The sequence below is a fragment of the Nerophis lumbriciformis genome, linkage group LG16 (genome assembly GCF_033978685.3).
Source record: "Nerophis lumbriciformis linkage group LG16, RoL_Nlum_v2.1, whole genome shotgun sequence".
Lineage (NCBI taxonomy): Eukaryota > Metazoa > Chordata > Actinopteri > Syngnathiformes > Syngnathidae > Nerophis > Nerophis lumbriciformis.
In genome coordinates, this window is record NC_084563.2 from 29,893,751 (window position 1) to 29,916,098 (window position 22,348).

The following is a 22,348-nucleotide window of genomic DNA, read 5'->3' on the forward strand; positions in this document are numbered from 1 at the left end:
TTTTCTTTAAGATGTGAAGATTAGTTTTTGCTGAGGTTTTTTTTTATGTTAATTGAATGTGTGTGTATATATATGTATATATATATATATATATATATATATATACATGTATATATATATATATATATATATATATATATATATATATATATATATATATATATATATATATATATATATATATATATGTATACATACACACAATATTTTGTGTTGAACTTGGATATCACAGCCATGTGGTATAATTATCATCAGTTAAAAAATAATAACAAGAAATAAAATGTAAAAATACATTTAAATAGAAAAAAAATCAGTGCACACACTTTATATTACAAAATATAATCTAAATAAATATTAATGATAAAAAATAGCGGGGAAATAAAATCATAATACACAATGTATGTACTAGTTGTGGTTTCTTTTCTTTCTTTATTTAATATATGTACATACTTAGTTATTGAGTTGTAATAATATATATGTTGTTTTTCTTTAAAAATGCTAAGATTTGTTTTTGTTTAGTTTTTTTTATTTTATGTTAAATGAAATATATATATATATATATATATATATATATATATATATATATATATATATATATTCAATATTTTGTGTTGAACTTCGATATCACAGCTTTGTGGTACAATTATCATCAGTTAAATAAATAAATGAATAAAAATAAAATGTAAAAATACATTTGCATTTAAAAAAAATCAGTGCACATTTTCAAATAAATATTTTATATTAAAAAAAGGTAAATTAGAACGAAAGCCACATTTTAAAAATCATGAATAAAGATGGGGGGATCAATGCTTGCATCTAAAATTAATCTGGAAAGAAAACACGTCTGTAGCCTTTATGCACAAACATATAATTTAATTAGTTTGTTGGTTGAATAAAACTAAAACAGAAGATATAATTAGTATAGTTTAAATCAAGTTTCAATATCAGTATCTCAATCGTATGATACTCTGAATTATTATTTTCAATTATTTTAATCATATTTTTTAAACCATGGAAATGACATGTAGCAATAGCACAGTACAGCCTCTAAGTGTCGCTGTTACACTGTGCCCGACAGCCTATGGCCAACTTCATTTCGGGGTCAGTCCCCAACATGGCGCCCAATTGTCACGTGAGAGGCGTTTGACCAATCAGAGTGAAAGTATGGCCAGACGATCTCCTACATGATTGGTCTAACGCCTCTCACGTGATGACCGGGCGCCATGTTGGGGACAAACTCTCTCCGGTTTCCTAATGACAGCAGAAGTGCTGATCACAAACAAATAAATACAGCTACTCTGTAAAATCATAAAAATACCATATTAACACAAAGAACATAAATAATAAAACACTACTTTTAAACAGAAACATTGAAAGGAATTGGGTTAAAAAAGAAGAAGCATTTACTAAACTTCACGACAGTCGCACAACAATACACAAGTTCAACACAAAAGGCCCAAACAGTTGTTCACTTGCCTCATTTTGGACACCAATGCTAATATTGATTACTATGTTTTTATTTTTTCCAAGTAAGTAAGTGATATTTCATTTACATGTCTAAATTTAGCACAGAGTGTTAACCAATGAGTAACTCTGGAGAAGATCAATAGTTTGTCACAATGATCAAACTAAGTGGAGCCTGGATGACACATTTCACATCCTGTCTGCACACACACACACACACACACACACACACACACACACACACACACACACACACACACACACACACACACACACACACACACACACACACACACACACACACACACACACACACACACACACACACACTAGGTGTACAACAATGTACACTAGATTGCAACACAACGTGCAGCAGAGATTACGGAGAGACTCGTCAAGGTTTGAGAGGTGTGTTCCTCTTATCTGTGAGAGGTGAAACCCTCTTAAAGATGCAAAAGGTTCCACCAGCCTCAACCTCCTTCACCTTTTCCACCACACCTGTGTGGAGGAAGTGTTTGTCCAACTGAAGGCCGCACTCTGAGAGCATGGATGCACTAAAGATACCTGAGGTGAGCATATACCCTTATTATTATTATTATTATTAAATATCATTATTAGCAACATTGTATGAATACAAACATGCCTTATTTATGCAAGTACAATTATTTGTAAAACAAACTTGAAAAAAATGAATCCTCACATGAAATTAACAATTAAATATTATACTGTGCATGGAAAAAGTTGGGCAAAATGACAAATCCAAAACATTTATAAAAACTACCTACAATGTAAGTAATAATGAATAAAAAGTAACAGGTTCCAATTTGTCCTACAACACTTCCTCAATCCATTTTCTGTTTCATCAGTAAGTGAAAATGACGACGTCAAATATTTAAACAGCAAGCAGATTAAAGATTACTCGTAGAAAGTTCCCCCCCTCCCCAAAATCCATTCTGCTTCATTTCCGTGTGCTACTGAGTATTGTGATGCTAGTGGAATTTTCCTGTGGCCATGACACCATGCGAGCAAATGATCAATACCTTGACATGTAGGAGGGGGAACTGTGTGTGACAGTGGAACAATTGTAGAACGGTTTGGATATAAATATGAAGGCATATACTAAATATTTAATCCTATTTAACTTTTTTTATTTAGTAAATTTTTATTTAATTGTATCTAATTTGTATTATTATTTCAATTTAATTTAATCTAATTTAATTAATATAATTGTTTGTATATATATTTATTTCATTTCATTTTATTTTAAATTTTATTTAAAAAAATTCCATTTCGTTTTTTAATTTAATTTAATGTATTGTTATTTATATATTTGTTTGTGTATATATTTATTTCATTTAATTTTTTTCCCATTTCGTTTTATTTTATTTTATTCCATTTCATTTTTTAAATTTAATTTAATTTTATTATTACTGTTAATTTAGTCAAATTTTATTGTATTTTTAATCAAATTTAATATTGTATTATTTTATCTATTCATGTATTTGTTTGTTTGCTTGTTTATTTGTTTGCTTATTTATTTAATTTAATAAAATGTAATTTTTTTTTTTGTATTCCATCCATCCATTTTCTACCGCTTGCCCCGTTCATTATTATTGTTAATTCATTGAAGTGCAGCTGGGATAGGCTCCAGCATCCCCGCGACCCCGAGCGGTAGAAAATGGATGGATGCATTGAATTGTATTAATATTTTTAATCTAAATTAATTGAATTTAATTGATTGATTTATGTATGTGTTTATTTTTCTTTAATTTCATTTCATTTGATGTTTTTTTTTTCTTTTCTTCCTGACGCTTTTCCCTCTATTTTTCAGGCTGCGCAGCAAAAAGAAAATAATGAAAGCAAAGGTGAATTCCTGTGCAGACTGAAATAAGAGATGATATTTGACATTATTATTATATGATATTACCATTCTCTTGCTTGTGGGTGAATAGAGCAGAAGGGGAGTCCTGCACACTCCACCCTGGCTCTGATGGACGGGGAGCCAGAAGAAGAAGACCCCTGGGACCTTCCCGAGCTGCAGGACACGGGGGTGCCGTGGTCAGGTGAGACCTGTATTTTCCATCAATGGAAAGAGTGAACAATATTGACACGGCTCCAGCGAAAAACTGCTGCTGTGCGTTTAGTCAGGCGGGTGTGTCGCTCACAGCTGATATGGAATCACTAATTAATGGCGTGTGAATCATTAACATATTGATATAACTTATCATTAATGACAGATAAAGAAGAGAACGGCACGTGAGACTGGCTCAACCACCTGTATTGCCTTGTTTTCATTGCATTCCAGATTGTAATCATAAAATATAACATCATTATTACTGAATTATCATCAATTAAATAATTATTCACAATGAAGATGCCTCTTTTTTAGATATGTTTTATTGAGCACTGGATGTGCAAACATGTATACATGAAATGACTTACAGTATGTAGTATATACTGTATGTACACAAGCCAAAAGCAGTGAAGTTGTCACGTTACAACAAATCCTTTTCAACTTATATTCAATTGAATAGACTGCAAAGACAAGATATTTCATGTTCACACTGAGAAACATCTTTTTGTTCATGAACTTAGAATTTAATGGCAGAAACACATTGCAAAAAAGTTGTCACAGGAGCATTTTTACCAGTGTGTTACATGGCCTTTCCTTTTAACAACACTCAGTAAAGGTTTGGGAACTGAGGAGACACATTTTTGAAGTGGAATTCTTTCCCATTCTGGCTTGATGTACAGCTTAAGTTGTTCAACAGTCTCCCTTCTCATCTTTTAGCCTTCATATTGCACCACACATTTTCAATGTCTGGACTACATGCAGGCCAGTCTAGTACCTGCACTCTTTTACTACGAAGCCACGCGGTTGTAACACGTGGCTTGGCATCGTCTTGCTGAAATAAGCAGGGGCGTCCATGGTAACGTTGCTTGGATGGCAACATATGTTGCTCCAAAACCTGTATGTACCTTTCAGCATTAATGGTGCCTTCACAGATGGGTAAGTTACCCATGTCTTGGCCACTAATACACCCCCATACCATCACAGATGCTGCCTTTTACACTTTGCGCCTTGGGCACAGCGAAGCAATTCTGGGTGTTGTTGATAAATGGCTTTGGCTTAGCATGGTAGAGTTTTAACTTGCACTTACAGATGCAGCGACCAACTGTAGTTACTGACAGTGGTTTTCTGAAGTGTTCCTGAACCCACGTGGTGAAATCCAAACTACGGCCCGCGGGCAATTTGCTCAGGCATTTGTTGACAAAGTGGTGACCCTCGCTCCGTCCTTCTTTGTGAATGACTGAGCATTTCATGGAATCTACTTGTATACACAATCATGGCACCCACCTGTTCCCAATTAGCCTGTTCACCTGTGGGATGTTCCAAATAAATCTTTGATGAGCATTCCTTAACTTTCTCAGTCTTTTTTGCCACTTGTGCCAGCTTTTTTTAAACATGTTGCAGGCATCAAATTCCAAATGAGCTAATATTTGCAAAAAATAAAGTTTTGCAATGTGTTTCTGCCATTAAATTCTAAGTTCATGAAAAAAAAGAAGTTTCTCAGTGTGAACATGAAATATCTTGTCTTTGCAGTCTATTCAATTGAATATAAGTTGAAAAGGATTTGTTGTATTCTCTTTTTATTTACCATTTACACAACGTGACAACTTTGCTGGTTTTGGGTTTTGTAATAAATTTGTATTATTTTTTACACTATCTTTGGTTATTATGCTGAATTCAATTCTAATTTTAAGTGTCTTAAAAAGCGCCAGCTACAATTTAAGTACAAAACATCACTATTGCTATTATTAGTGTTAATATTAGTAGAAATAGTCGCACCATGCATTTATTTGTCAAGTCCCACCACAAACACATCCAGACAAATATGTCCGGTGCTATCTGGTCTGCCAGAGCGTAAGAAGACTCAGCAGGAGGGATCGGTGTCGCCAACTTTGACGCTTATATCTAGACTTATCATTTTTATGAAATATAATTACAAACCCTGTTTCCATATGAGTTGGGAAATTGTGTTAGATGTAAATATAAACGGAATACAATGATTTGCAAATCCTTTTCAACCCATATTCAGTTGAATATGCTACAAAGACAACATATTTGATGTTCAAACTGATAAACTTTTTTTTTTTTTTGCAAATAATCATTAACTTTAGAATTTGATGCCAGCAACACGTGACAAAGAAGTTGGGAAAGGTGGCAATAAATACTGATAAAGTTGAGGAATGCTCATCAAACACTTATTTGGAAAAATCCCACAGGTGAACAGGCTAATTGGGAACAGGTGGGTGCCATGATTGGGTATAAAAGTATATTCCATGAAATGCTCAGTCATTCACAAACAAGGATGGGGCGAGGGTCACCTCTTTGTCAACAAATGCCTGAGCAAATTGTTGAACAGTTTAAGAAAAACCTTTCTCAAGCAGCTATTGCAAGGAATTTAGGGATTTCACCATCTACGCTCCGTAATATCATCAAAAGGTTCAGAGAATCTGGAGAAATCACTGCACGTAAGCAGCTAAGCCCGTGACCTTCGATCCCTCAGGCTGTACTGCATCAACAAGCGACATCAGTGTGTAAAGGATATCACCACATGGGCTCAGGAACACTTCAGAAACCCACTGTCAGTAACTACAGTTGGTCGCTACATCTGTAAGTGCAAGTTAAAACTCTCCTATGCAAGGCGAAAACCGTTTATCAACAACACCCAGAAACGCCGTCGGCTTCGCTGGGCCTGAGCTCATCGAAGATGGATTGATACAAAGTGGAAAAGTGTTCTGTGGTCTGACGAGTCCACATTTCAAATTGTTTTTGGAAACTGTGGACGTCGTGTCCTCCGGACCAAAGAGGAAAAGAACCATACGGATTGTTATAGGCGCAAAGTGTAAAAGGCAGCATGTGTGATGGTATGGGGGTGTATTAGTGCCCAAGACATGGGTAACTTACACATCTGTGAAGGCGCCATTAATGCTGAAAGGTACATACAGGTTTTGGAGCAACATATGTTGCCATCCAAGTAACGTTACCATGGACGCCCCTGCTTATTTCAGCAAGACAATGCCAAGCCACGTGGCTTCATAGTAAAAGAGTGCGGGTACTAGACTGGCCTGCCTGTAGTCCAGACCTGTCTCCCATTGAAAATGTGTGGCGCATTATGAAGCCTAAAATAGCACAACGGAGACCCCCCGGACTGCTTAACTTAAGCTGTACATCAAGCAAGAATGGGAAAGAATTCCACCTGAGAAGCTTCAAAAATGTGTCTCCTCAGTTCCCAAACCTTTACTGAGTGTTGTTAAAAGGAAAGGCCATGTAACACAGTGGTGAACATGCCCTTTCCCAACTACTTTGGCACGTGTTGCAGCCATGAAATTCTAAGTTAATTATTATTTGCAAAAAAAAAATAAAGTTTATGAGTTTGAACATCAAATATGTTGTCTTTGTAGCATATTCAACTGAATATGGGTTGAAAAGGATTTGCAAATCATTGTATTCCGTTTATATTTACATCTAACACAATTTCCCAACTCATATGGAAACGGGGTTTGTACCTTATTTTATTTCATCATTATTTAGGATCTATTAAATAGACGTTTACAGCCAAAAATGGAAAAACAAAGTGGAAAAAAAAGAGTATTTGAGCACATTATTGAAGTGAAGTGACTTTTTTAAAATTGTCCTGATTGTTAAAATAGAAAATAAAGTAATAATTATCTTGAATGTACAAATAATGTGTTTGACCGTGTCAGCGCTGGACTGCCAGGCGAAGGTGCTGAGGGTGCTGGTGTCCCTGGTGAAGCTGCTGGTGCTGCTGGGCCTGCTCTACATGTTCATCTGCTCTCTGGACATCCTCAGCTCCGCCTTCCAGCTTGTGGGAGGCAAGGAACAAAACACCCATGAATAAAAACAACAAGGATCATATAAAAAATAGAAGCTGAGAAATGTGCCTCCACTGTGTCCCCGCAGGCAAAGCGGCGGGGGACATTTTCCAGGACAACGCGGTCTTGTCCAACCCTCTGGCTGGTCTGGTCATCGGCGTCCTGGTGACTCTGCTGGTCCAGAGCTCGTCCACCTCGTCCTCCATCGTGGTCAGCATGGTCTCCTCCGGGCGTGAGTACTAAGACCGCACGCCAGTCCCAGCCAGGCCGCACTAAAATACACGTTGATGCATCCCCATTTTAAGTCCATTCCATCAACACATTGATGCGACGTAGATTGTACGTACATGTCCTTTAAAAGTGACTTTTGAACAAGGTTGCGAAATAGTTGCATTCGTGAATTAAGACGTTGGTGTTCAACGTTGGATCAACGTTGTTGGTTGGGAAATGACCAAATTTCAATGTCAAATCAACGTTACAACCTGACATTGAATACATGTTGTTAAAAATCATGTTAATTCAACGTTGTATTTGTATTGTAGAATATTGGTTAGAAAATGACCACATTTCAATGTCAAGTCAACGTCACGACCCAACATTGATTAAACGTTGTCATAGTATGATGTTTCAACGTTGTATTTGTGTTGGAGAATATTGGTTGGGAAATGACCAAAATTCAAGGTCAAATCAACGTTAGAACCTGACATTGATTAAACGTCATCAAAAAGTATGTTGTTTCAACGTTGTATTTGTGTTGGAGAATATTGGTTGGGAAATGACCAAATTTCAATGTCAAATCAACGTCAGAACCCGACATTGATTAAACGTCGTCAAAAAGCATGTTGTTTCAATGTTATGTTTGAGTTGTAGAATATTGGTTGGGAAATAACCAAAATTCAAAGTCAAATCAACGTCACAACCCGACATTGATTAAACGTTGTCACATAGTATGATGTTTCAACGTTGTATTTGTGTTGTAGAATATTGGTTGGAAAATGACCAAAATTCAATGTCAAATCAATGTCACAACCCAACATTGATTAAACGTCAAAAAGCATGTTGTTTCAATGTTGTATTTGTGTTGTAGAATATTGGTTGGAAAATGACCAAATTTTAATGTCAAATCAACGTCACAGCCTGACATTGATTAAATGTTGTCAAAAAGCATGTTGTTTCAATGTTGTATTTGTGTTGTACAATATTGGTTGGGAAATGACCAAAATTCAACGTCAAATCAACGTCACAACCTGACACTAATTAAATGTTGTAAAAGCATGTTGTTTCAACGTTGTATTTGTGTTGTAGAATGTTGGTTGGGAAATGACCAAATTTCAACGTCAAATCAACGTCAGAACCCAACGTTGATTAAACGTTAAAAAGCATGTTGTTTTAACGTTGTATTTGTGTTGTAGGGAAATAACCAAAATTCAATGTCAAATCAACGTCACAACCCAACGTTGATTAAACGTCAAAAAGCATGTTGTTTCAACGTTATGTTTGAGTTGCACAACGTCAGGACCTAATTCAACAAGTTGTCAACGTTGTTTCAATGTCTTGTGTCTGCTGGAATATTACTACACAAATATTTATTTATTATATATATTTTTTTACGTACAGTGTAAAAGAAATCTGTAGACAGATCAGTTGCCAACATTTACAATGTTCTTTTTTTTACAGCATAGAAGTGAAAAATGGAAAAACAATATAAACGTGTTTTTTTTTTGTAACATCTACGATTGTTTTTACGGTGTATTCCTGTAAGTGCTACCACAGTTCTGGTTTTATTTACGGTAAAGTTTTGGCCGCTTAGTGAGCATTTTTCTAGCATAAAAATCCCTATTGAAGTGCACAACTTGATGGATAACTCACAGTCCTTACTTTGATTTGAAGCAAAACATGTTTGGCACATAATATTAGATCTTTAGAACCACCCTTTCTAGATATATAAAGATGTGTATTTACAACATTAATAATATATACATACTATGCACATATAAAAAAAGGTAAGCTTTTAGTTAATTATTATTATTATTTTTTGTTGTTGTTGTAATTGGTTTTTAATCTTCATTATTTACTTCAAGTTATTACAGTATGTCTCTATCTACATATTTATTTATTTTTAATTAATTTTGGCCAGAGGGGGAGCATTTCAATTTCTTACACACACTTGTTATTTCATATGTTGACCAGAGGGGAAGCACTTCAAATGGGAGGGGGAGCATTTTTAAAAGTGACACACAGTAAATGTGAAAAATCCTTCCTTTTTGAGACCACCCTCATTTTGATAGATGTCACCACAAATGAGGCATTGTCTATTAGATGCAATGTTATTGATTTATGTCATCACTTGTTCACACCTCCTCAACTGAACATTTGTGCAAAATTATGATAAAAGTTGGAATTTTACTCAATCCATCCATCCATCCATTTACTACCGCTTATTCCTTTCGGGGTCGCGGGGGGCGCTTGAGCCTATCTCAGCTACAATCGGGCGGAAGGCGGGGTACACCCTGGACAAGTCGCCACCTCATCGCAGGGCCAATTTTACTCAATAACAGTCTCAATTTTACAAGAAAAGCTTGAAATTTTGGCAATGTTACGAAAAGAGTCGTAATTTTACTCGACAAAAGTCACAATTTTATAAGAAAATTAAAAATGTTGGCAATATTTTCCACCCATCCATTTTCTACCGCTTGTCCATGACAAAAGTCATAATTTGACTTACTAAAAAAAATTTCACTATTTTACAAGGACAACAAAAAAAACGGGCAATATTGTGACAAAAGTCAGAATTTTCTATGACCAATGTCACCATTTTGCATTAAAAAGTAATCAGTTTACGTAAAAAAGTACCGTATTTTTCGGACTATAAGACGCAGTTTTTTTCATAGTTTGATTTATATATGTTTTTTTCCTTCTTTATTATGTATTTTCGGCAGGTGCGACTTATACTCCGAAAAATACGGTAATCATTTTACGGGAAAATATTGCAATGTTACAGAAACAGAAAGAACATGAGAAATTGTTTCCAATTTTATAAGAAAAAAGTTGACACATTGTGAGAAAAATACTGCTTTTAGTTCATTGATTTAAAAAAAAAAAAAGAATCTTCATTATTTACTTCAGGTTATTACAGTATATCTCTATATACATATATATATATATATATATATATATATATATATATATATATATATATATATTTTTTTTTTTTTTTTTTTTTTTTTTTAAATAAACTTTGGCCAAAGGGGGTGCATTTCAATTCCCTACACACACTTGTTATTTCATATGTTGACCAGAGGGAGAGCACTTTTTAAAAGCGACACACAGTCAATGTGAACAATCCCTCTTTTTTGGGACCACCCTCATTTTGATAGATGTCACCACAAATGAGACATTGTCTATTAGATGCAATGTTATTGATTTATGTCATCACTTGTTCACACCTCCTCATATGGAAGATACTTTTCCTTCTTCATGTCTCAAGAAGGGTAGAAATACAAGAACACACACACACACACACACACACACACACACACACACACACACAGAGGATGATGAGTAAAATAACCTACTGTGTGCAGTGCTGACGGTGCAGCTGGCAGTGCCCATCATCATGGGCACCAACATCGGCACCTCGGTCACCAACACACTGGTTGCCATGACGCAGGCCGGGGACCGCAGCGTCTTCCGCAGGTAAGCGCGAGGCCTCTTTTTATTGCGGCGGCAAGCAGACACGGTAGTTCCTATCTTGCTGGCAATGTACTGTGTACTGTGGCTACCAACAGAGAGGTCAAAGTTCAGCTGTTATCTGTGACAGGGCCTTCGCGGGCGCCACGGTGCACGACTTCTTCAACTGGCTGTCGGTGCTGGTGCTGCTGCCCCTGGAGGTGGCCACCGGGTACTTGTACGAGGTCACCAAGATCATTATCGACTCCTTCCAAATCCAGAGCGGCGAGCCCCCCGAGCTGTTGAACGTCATCACGGACCCCCTCACAGACGCCATCATTGAGGTACAAGTCGTCGCCCGGAGGAACCTGACCTATCAGAATCTCTTTTAGACAACCTCACGTATTCCCAGCTCTCGTTACAACATCCCAGCAGGCACAAGACATTGAAACTACGTTGAGAAGTCATTGAATTATGTCCTGATGTTGAGCAACTCAAACCTAACGTTGAAACAACATCCTTTTTGACGACGTTTATTCAATGCTAGGTTGTGACCTTAATTTGACCATTGAATTTTGGTCATTTTTCAATCAATATTTTACAATACAAATACAACATTGAAACAACATGTTTTTTGACGACGTTTAATCAATGTTGGATTCTGACGTTGAATTGACCATTGAATTTTGGTGATTTCCCAAACAATATTTTCCAACAAAAACATAACGTTGAAACAACATGATTTTTGACAAGGTTTATTCAACGTCGGGTTCTGACGTTGATTGAACATTGAACTTCTACAACACAAATACAACGTTGAACCAACATGCTTTTTGACAACATTTAAACAATGTCAGGTTGTGACGTTGATTTGACCTAGAAATGTGGTCATTTCCCAACCAATATTCTACAATTAAACATGCTTTTTGACAACGTATCTTCAATGTCAGGTTGTGACGTTGATTTGACATTGAAATTTGGTCATTTCCCAACCAACAACGTGCGTCCAACGTTGGACATCAACGTTGTCTCAATCTACAAATTTGCAACGGTGATTCAAAGTCACTTTTAAAGGACATGTACGTATAATCAACGTTGTATCAATGTCTTGGGGTTGCGGGGGGTGTATATTGTAGCGTCCTGGAAGAGTTAATGCTGCAAGGGGTTCTGGGTATTTGTTCTGTTGTGTTACGGTGCGGATGTTCTCCCGAAATGTGTTTGTCATTCTTGTTTGGTGTGGGTTCACAGTGTGGTGCATATTTATAACAGTGTTAAAGTTGTTTATACGGCCACCCTCAGTGTGACCTGTATGGCTGTTGACCAAGTATGCATTGCATTCACTTGTGTGTGTGAAAAGCTGTAGATATTATGTGATTGGGCCGGCACGCAAAGGCAGTGCCTTAAAGGTTTGTTGGCGCTCTGTACTTCTCCCTACGTCCGTGTACACAGCGGCCTTTTAAAGAGTCATACATTTTACTTTTTGAAACCGATACCGATAATTTCCGATATTACATTTTAAAGCATTTATCGGCCGATATATCGGCAGTCCGATATTATCGGACATCTTTAATGAGGTTAAAATAGTTGAATATTCTTGGCCAGCAGGTTACCTGAGATGGGTAGGTTGTGAGTTCAAACCCCGGCTGAGTCATTCCAAAGACTATAAAAATGGGACCCATTACCTCCCTGCTTGGCACTCAGCATCAAGGGTTGGAATTGGGGGTTAAATCACCTAAAATGATTCCCGGGCGCGGCCACCGCTGCTGCTCACTGCTCCCCTCACCTCCCAGGGGGTGATCAAGGGTGATGGGTCAAATGCAGAGAATAATTTCGCCACACCTAGTGTGTGTGACAATCATTGCTACTTTAACTTTATAGTTAGCTTTGTGCAACCTTTTTTTATGTTTGCAAATGCAACCAAATCACTGAATTATACTTTTTTTGATTCAATATATATATATATATATATATATATATATATATTGATGTGTATATATACTGTATCTATGTATACACACACACACACACACACATTATTATAAGTATATACACACACATATGTATAGATATTAGAGATGCGCGGATAGGCAATTATTTCATCCGCAACCGCGTCAGAAAGTCGTCAACCATCCGCCATCCACCCGATGTAACGTTTGATCAGAACTGCACCCGCCCGCCATCCGCCCGTTGTTATATATCTAATATTAATTAAAAAAAAAAAAAAAGGGTGAAAACTACGTGAATTGAACCTTGTGCAGACAAGATTTTTCGATCGGACACGGAGGAATTAGCGATGTAAAAGACCACGTTGGGACAAAAAAACACAAGTCTAATGCCGTTGCTAGCGATACAAGTGGAAAACTTTCAACGTTTTTCGTCGCCCAAACAGATTCTTTGGATGTGATAAATGCCGAAGTTTTATTTACGGAGGCAATAATTGAGCATGGACTTCCAATCGCACTGGCTGATCACATGGGACAGTTAATAATGTAATGCAACCTTTAAAAATCATTACGCGGTGATCGCGATCCCAAAAATAAACTTTTCTTGCATGATAATGTCCAGAAAAATTCGCTTTATATTACTATAGAGTCCTTTTAACGAATGAGTTTGATGGTTTATCACAAACCTTAAATGAAAGAAGTCCTTTGTTCTCCTGCACCGTGCATGCACAATCCTGTCGGCTGTATTTCACAGCACGACATACTGTTAAAAGTGTTTATACTATTTATACTTTCAATTAACAAATTGAAGTCTTGTGAAAGGTTGACAAGATAACTGGCATTAACTGTCAAAATAATTTCAAACTATTGAAGTTAGCTTACAGAATAAACATGTCAATCAACCCATATGATTTTTGCTGTAATATTTTTGTTTTGAAAAGTCACTGTGACTGATAGAAAAGTGATGGTTTTAGCAACATTTTAACCTGTCTGAATGCTAATAATCATTTTGCGTCGGGGGGCGAAGCCCTGAACCCTCCACCAGGACTTTGTCCTGGACCTACCGGGGCCTGCGGCCCTTGGACCCTGGCTACTAGGTTTTTCTGATTTAAAAGTTGGCAGGTATGGTGAGGTTATAAAGCTTTTGCCTGTTAAAGAAAGGAGACTGATCCAATGCACAGACATTCGCGTGCCACGCTGTCACGACCCAGACGCACACCAGTGCGCAATCATATGGGAGCGGTGGGGCCCTCTCGGGGGAAGGGGCCTCGGTCCCGGACCCCAGCGAGGCGTCCCTTCTCCGCTCCGTAAAAGTGTCCATCTCTTTTCTTTTTTTTCTTCTGTTGTGGCATATGCAGCAGGTGCCTGCTCGTTTTTCGTATGTGGGTAACAACATTTAACTATGTATATATATTTCCGAATTGGTTTAACTGCCACCCGCAAAAAAAAAAAAAAAAAAAAAAAATCTAATTAATCCGCCCGACCCGACCCGCGAGCGGATAAAATCTTATTTTTTTTAATTTCATCCGCCCGATCCGCGGATAATCCGCGGACTCCGCGGTTGTGTCCGCAAACCGCGCATCTCTAATAGATATATACATATTTAGATATAAAAATGTATATATACATACATACATACATACACACATATATATATACATACATACATATTTATTTATATTTACATACATATATGTGTGTATATAAATACATACATATATACATACATATATGTGTATATAAATACGTACCCCCGCATACACATACATACATATATATATATATATATATATATATATATATATGTATGTATGTATGTATGTATATATAGTCACTTTGCATGCGGATGGCTAAATGTTTTAGGCCCCCAAGTCAAAAGGTTTTGACACCCCTGGTGTATACCCTGTGGGATACATTGTGGTGGTCACTCATCCTGCATATGTATTTGTAGAAACAAAACTCACTCCTGCATGTAATTGTTGTGTTTTGCAGCTGGACAAGTCTGTCTTAAGTGAAATAGCCACCGGGGACCCGGCAGCGCGGAACAAGAGTCTGATCAAGAAGTGGTGCCAGACCTTCACCAACATGGTAGAACACGCCGCACACACACACACACACACACACACACACACACACACACACACACACACACACACACACACACACACACACACACGTGACAGTCGCAGCCTCCTAAAAGCATGGCTGACTTTCAGAGCACAGTCAACGTGACCTTCCCCGGGCCTGAGAACTGCACCTCTCCCTCCGCCTGCTGGTCCGAGGGCAACATGACCGTCATGCTGAAGAACATCTCCACGACGTACGGCGTCAAGAAGTGTGAGCGAGTCGGCACAAAGGTGTTGCCGTGTCATTTCTGGCCCTACTTGACGTGCCCGCCTGTCGCCAGGTGAGCACCTGTTTGTGGACGTGCAGCTGTCCGACCTGGCCGTGGGTCTGATCCTTCTGGCGCTTTCTCTGCTGGTGCTCTGCTCCTGCCTGCTGCTCATCGTCAAGCTGCTCAACTCCATGCTCAAGGGTCAAGTGGCGTCAATCATCAAGAAGATCCTCAACACAAGTGTGTGCAGGCGCAAAGATGGCTGGCGCACTCGCTCTTTGGAACTAAGTGTGTGTGTGTGTGTGTGTGTTTACAGATTTCCCCTTCCCGTTCGGGTGGGTCACAGGTTACATCGCCATCTTAGTCGGAGCCGGAATGACATTCATCGTGCAGAGCAGCTCGGTTTTTACCTCCGCTATCACTCCACTTGTTGGTGAGAATTCATCCCTTCATCCACATACATTATTAATTATATATCACTAATTATATCACCATTATATTCACATACGTACTGTGGAACCTCCATTTACCAACCTCCTCTAAATGTTATAATGAAGGCAACACTTGATGTAAGTGTCTATATTAGCCTACTATCAAAATGACTTTAAAAGTCTTATATAAGTGTTATAATGAAGGCAACACATGAAGTGTCTATATTAGCTATATTAGCCTACTATCAAAATGACTTTAAAAGTCTTGTATAAGTGTTTTAATGAAGGCAACACATGATGTAAGTGTCTATATTAGCCTACTATCAAAATGACTTTAAAAGTCTTATATAAGTGTTATAATGAAGGCAACACATAATGTAAGTGTCTATATTAGCTAATTAGCCTACTATCAAAATGACTTTAAAAGTCTTATATAAGCGTTTTAATGAAGGCAACACATGATGCAAGTGTCTATATTAGCCTACTATCAAAATGACTTTAAAAGTCTTATATAAGTGTTATAATGAAGGCAACACATGATGTAAGTGTCTATATTAGCCTACTATCAAAATGACTTTAAAAGTCTTATATAAGTGTTATAATGAAGACAACACATGATGTAAGTGTCTACATTAGCCTACTATCAAAATGACTTTAAAAGTCTCATATAAGTGTTATAATGAAGACAACACATGATGTAAGTGGCTATATTAGCCTACTATCAAAATGACTTTAAAAGTCTTATATAAGTGTTATAATGAAGACAACACATGATGTAAGTGTCTATATTAGCCTACTATCAAAATGACTTTAAAAGTCTTATATAAGTGTTATAATGAAGACAACACATGATGTAAGTGTCTATATTAGCCTACTATCAAAATGACTTTAAAAGTCTTATATAAGTGTTATAATGAAGACAACACATGATGTAAGTGTCTATATTAGCCTACTATCAAAATGACTTTAAAAGTCTTATATAAGTGTTGTAATGAAGACAACACATGATGTAAGTGTCTATATTAGCCTACTATAAAAAGGACTTTAAAAGTCTTATATAAGTGTTATAATGAAGACAACACACGATGTAAGTGTCTACATTAGCCTACTATCAAAATGACTTTAAAAGTCTTATATAAGTGTTTTAATGAAGGCAACACATGATGTAAGTGTCTATATTAGCCTACTATCAAAATGACTTTAAAAGTCTTATATAAGTGTTATAATGAAGACAACACATGATGTAAGTGTCTATATTACCTATATTAGCCTACTATCAAAATGACTTTAAAAGTCTTATATAAGTGATATAATGAAGACAACACATGATGTAAGTGTCTATATTAGCCTACTATCAAAATGACTTTAAAAGTCTTATATAAGTGTTATAATGAAGACAACACATGTTGTAAGTGTCTACATTAGCCTACTATCAAAATGACTTTAAAAGTCTTATATAAGTGTAGCCGGTTCGAGTCTGCGTTGTGTATTGCTGGTGTTGCTTGGAAGACAAGGGGACTCGGTGGTTGCCTTTAGCCGGAACAGGTGGCGTATTTATTGCTGTATGAAATACACAGGAAATAATGCGGCAGCATTAACACACGACTCTGCAGCACACCAGTCTCCTCACAGCATGTCTCAGCAGCAAGTGAGTTTAAATGACCAGAAATGCTATATAAAACATTCATAAATGTCACAAAACCTATACATCACAATTACAAATACACTGAAAATTAATATACCACCATCAAATATTGTATACAATAGCAAAATAAACAATGAATCAAAACAGTACAGAAGAATAGAATAAAGTTTTGGGAGCAACAGAAACATACCTGTATGAAATACACAGGAAATAATGCAGCAGCATTAACACACGACTCTGCAGCACACCAGTCTAAAATGGAGGGAAAACTTCAATGAAGTGCCGCAGCCACTGTGTGTGAGTGAAAAGTGCTACCAAACAGTACACTGGCAAAACGTTTGCTAAAACACTCAAACTCTGAGCAAAAAAAGTGTACATGACCATGTCAGCAACATTAGCAGCGCAAGAGTAACTTATAACCTCGTTTCACAGTTACATTCTCTTTAAAACACGAGAGCAGAGAAAAACACTCACCTCCTCACGGCATGTCTCAACAGCAAGTGAGGACGACAACGTCACTACCGGAAGAAGGTAGGACTTCAAAATAAAATGACATATGCTCCCAAAACGAACTATTTGCTGAAAAAATTACAAAATAAAAGTGACAATGAATACAATAGAGCAATCAAATAAAACGTGAGGGAATTTTGGTGGAATGCATAACATACATATTATATACCTGCTACATTAGTGTTGTAATGAAGACAGCATACAGCAGCTGGTTGTTGTTGTTGTTTTGACTTTTTTTTTTATTATACAGAAAGTTGATCCATCACCTCCTTGTTATGTTTGTTTGATATACAGGACTGTATCGTACTTTAAATTGTGTACAAACATTCACTAGAGTAGGGACTTTAGTCGAGGTTGGAACCAATTATTCATGTTTACATCGATTCTTATGGGTAACTTTGCTTCATTATACAAACTTTTCCATGTACAAACCTGTCAAGACCATTTTGGTTTGTAAATCGAGGTTCCATTGTCTTTACTAACCCTTTCACTTGTACAATTATTCCATCCAGCCATCCTCATCCATTTGTCTATTCAGCGATTCATTCATTAGCTAGTTCACCCAGTCATTCTTCCGTCTGGTCAGACATCCATCCATTCACCTATCTAAAGGTCAACTTCAGATCTAGTCGATCACTAAGGTTGATTTTTTAAATGTTTTTTTTTTGTTTTATGTCCTTTTTGTCAAAATTATTTTTTAGTAGAAAAAACACAAAATATGCAAAAAACCAAATGCATGTAAAGTAAAAATTAAAAAAATTATACATACATATACATACATATATATAGTATATATATATATATATATGTGTGTTAATATGTATATATATCTACATAAATGTATATATATATATATATACACCTATTTATATATGTGTGTATATATATATATATGTGTTAATATGTATATATATCTACATAAATGTGTATATATATATACACCTATTTATATATGTGTATATATACACACATATATGTAGATGTATGTATATATATATATGTGTGTGTATATATATATGCACATATATATGTGTTAATATGTATGTATATATATATATATATATATATATATATATATATATATATAAACACATAAATGTGTATATATATGTATTTAAATATGTGTATATATACACACATATATGTAGATGTTTGTATATATATATATTTGTATATGTACACACATATATGTAGATGTATATATATATATATATGTGTATACATACACACATATATGTGTATGTACTGTATGTATATATATTTCTATATATATATATATATACACACATATGTGAATGTATGTATATATGTACATATATATATATATGTGTGTATATATATGTACATATATATGTGTTAATATGTATGTATATATACATAAATGTGTATATATATATATTTATATATGTGTATATGTACACACATATGTAGATGTATGTGTATATATGTACATATATATGTGTTAATATGTATGTATATATACATAAATGTGTATATATATATTTATATATGTGTATATGTACACACATATGTAAATGTATGTGTATATATATATTTATATATACACACACATATATGTAGATGTATGTATATATAAATAATGCATATATAATGAATATAATTGTGTATTAAGAGCATGTGAAAGTGTGACTCCTACATTGTTTACTTTCGTGACGACCTCCTTAAAGTTTTGTAATCAATCAGAAATATCAAGTAGCTAAAATGTGCCAAACAAGAGTGTATTTCCCATCATGCATTGCGTGGGATTTAAATGAGTGTCATTTTGAATGATGTGTTGTGCGTGGACATTTTTTTGGATAATACCCACAAAGTTTAGTGAGCAGGTTGTGTTACGTGTGACCATGTGCGTTGGCTTTCTGTGTTGGTTTTTTTGCGCCACGAGTGGGGGAAGTTTGTTCGGATTGGGTCGTGCATAAAAGTGGTCAAAAGTGGAATTACTTGCGTTGTCCACAAGATGGGGCCCAAAATTGCAAGCGGTTGTACTGTCAGACATGTGAAGCGAAGACGGAGTCACCCCGTGGGTTCGATTCCTTAAGCCACAGTTTGGAAAGCTACAGTTTGAGCCGTAGTGACGAGTTCCTCGGATGCAGGCATCGGCGTGATCAGCATCCAGAGGGCCTACCCGCTGTCCCTGGGCTCCAACATCGGCACCACCACCACCGCCATCCTGGCAGCCATGGCCAGCCCGGGAGAAACTCTGGACAACGCCCTGCAGGTCAAAGTTCACCGCCGGCACGCGTTTGGCGATTTGCTTGCGGGCTCCTAACGTGTTTCCCGCAGATCGCTCTGGTGCACTTCCTGTTCAACATCTCCGGCATCATCCTGTGGTACCCCATCCCCTTCACCCGCCTGCCCATCCGCCTGGCCAAGGCCTTGGGCAACATCACCGCCTCCTACCGCTGGTTCGCCGGCGTCTACATCCTGTTCTGCTTCTTCATCCTGCCGCTCCTGGTCTTCAGTCTGTCGCTGGCCGGCTGGCCGGTACTGGTGGGCGTGGCCTGTCCGCTGCTGGCGCTGCTGCTGGCCGTGCTGGTGGTCAACGCGCTGCAGAAAAGGAAGCCCGGGTGTCTGCCCGCCTGCCTGCGGACCTGGGACTTCCTCCCGCTCTGGGCGCACTCACTGGAGCCCTGGGACCGGCTGGTGGGCGTGGTCGCCGCCAAATGCTGCTGCTGCTGCAAATGCTGCCAAGCCGACGACGGCGGCGGCGCCGCGCGGGAGCACCCGCTGGCGTACGATAACCCCGCCATGTGTGGCGAGAAAGTGGAAGAAGGCGACGTGAGCGTTCTGAAAATGACCAAACTTTGAGGCTGCATTATTGCGCAACGTGTTATTTATGTCCTCTCCACATCCTTTCAAGCAGGGGTGTCCAAACTTTTTCCTCCGAAAAATCAAAACACCCGGCGGCCATTTTGATTGTTTTCATTTTCAAAACCAATGCAACATATAGTTTTTTTTTTTAAAATCTTTTAGGGCTCGCCTCAAATTTGGGACCCAGAAGTCATAACAATTTAAAAAAATAATTTCGGTTTTAACACTTACGTCACCACTTAGGAGACCGATGAGCTTTGTCCGCAGGTTTGATGACTTTTGGTGACACTAAAAAGACAAACAATACAGTCAATATACACATATGTTATGCACATATATAATGTAATGCTACATTACAAGGCATGAAGAAGGATAACAAATATCTATTTGTGCGAGTGACGCCATCTTGAATGACATCGTCGCTAATGAGTAAGACAAAGAACTATTTTCACAATCACAAATCGTGAATTTAGCTCGCACTATTTCGGACAAAAACAAAGTTACAAATTTCGACTTTGAATACATACCGGCGATGCAACCTTAAACAAAAGATATATGCAGTATTTTTTTTTCAAAAAGAACCGCCGTGAAGTACGTGCCGGCACCGGAAGTCTCTTAACTTCCGGTTAATAAAGTTTGATTCAAAAGACACTTTTAAGAGATGTATTACCCGCCCTGACCACATGATGGCGACATAAACACATGTAACGATGTTCATTAAAAGCATGACACACTTTAACAAGAGTTTACAACTTTTAGTTGCAACAAAACAAATATAAATGTTCTTCTTTTTCAATATTCAACTTCCAGTCGATAAAGTTGGATTCAAAAGACACTTTTAAGAGATGTATTACCTGCCCCTGACCACATGATGGCGACATAAACACATGTAACGGTGTTCATTAAAAGCATGACACACTTTAACAAGAGTTTACAACTTTTAGTTGCAACAAAACAAATATAAATGTTCTTCTTTTTTAATATTCAACGCGTGAATCTCGAGATTAGTGGTTCTCAAACTTTTTTCACCAAGTGCCACATAATGATGAAATACAGTATCCTAGTAGGCCTAAGTATTCATTAAAAACAAGCCAGAGGGTTTTTTGTTGTTGTAACATTACACACAGTTTGAACAGTAACACTGTGTTTGAATATGAGAAAATACAACTGCTACATTATGATATTTAATTATGCGATTCTCTGGCGTACAACTAGATGGAGCCCGCATACAACTATGGTACTGGTACCACAGTTTGACAATCACTTCTCTAAATCAACTTGGGTCAGTCAATATAAAGTTATTATTAATAATTATTTGTATGGACTTTTTTGGCAAAACCCATGTTTTATGGCAAAAACACAAAATATGCAGTATTTTCCCCCAAAAATATTCAGAGTGTAATATTTGATGTGAAGTAATTGGAGCCTTAAAATAGGAAAATAATTCATAATTGATTTTATTTGGTTATTTTTTAAACAATGACAGTTTAAAAAAAAATTATTGGGTGATCCAAAATGGCCGCAATCATATTTTTGTATTGTTTTACTTTCAATGCTTAAATCTCTGGATCATCTTCCCATCTATGTGTTGACTAAATGTTTTTATTATTATTTTCTTTTT

At 36.8% G+C, this 22,348-nt stretch overlaps 1 protein-coding gene across 1 annotated transcript; it reads left to right on the forward strand.

Annotated features, from left to right (window-relative positions):
• Positions 1 to 1,885: 1,885 nt before the first annotated feature.
• slc34a2a (solute carrier family 34 member 2a) lies at positions 1,886 to 22,102 on the forward strand. The gene is made up of 13 exons (XM_061976950.2): positions 1,886 to 2,033; positions 3,296 to 3,329; positions 3,417 to 3,527; positions 7,237 to 7,365; positions 7,454 to 7,597; positions 10,950 to 11,061; positions 11,186 to 11,378; positions 14,970 to 15,065; positions 15,194 to 15,314; positions 15,385 to 15,552; positions 15,629 to 15,745; positions 20,010 to 20,134; positions 20,200 to 22,102. The coding sequence occupies exons 1-13, from the start codon at positions 2,010 to 2,012 to the stop codon at positions 20,722 to 20,724; spliced, it is 1,899 nt and encodes a 632-aa protein (XP_061832934.2). The 5' UTR covers positions 1,886 to 2,009; the 3' UTR covers positions 20,725 to 22,102.
• Positions 22,103 to 22,348: the final 246 nt, after the last annotated feature.

What these genes read in the sequence shown, in the direction of transcription:
- slc34a2a (XM_061976950.2), top strand. Translation starts at nt 2,010, where the DNA reads ATGGATGCACTAAAGATACCTGAG. An exon ending in CAGCATGGTCTCCTCCGGGC is followed by an intron (nt 7,598 to 10,949) that starts GTGAGTACTAAG and finishes TACTGTGTGCAG; the next exon opens with TGCTGACGGTGCAGCTGGCA. An exon ending in TCACAGACGCCATCATTGAG is followed by an intron (nt 11,379 to 14,969) that starts GTACAAGTCGTC and finishes TGTGTTTTGCAG; the next exon opens with CTGGACAAGTCTGTCTTAAG.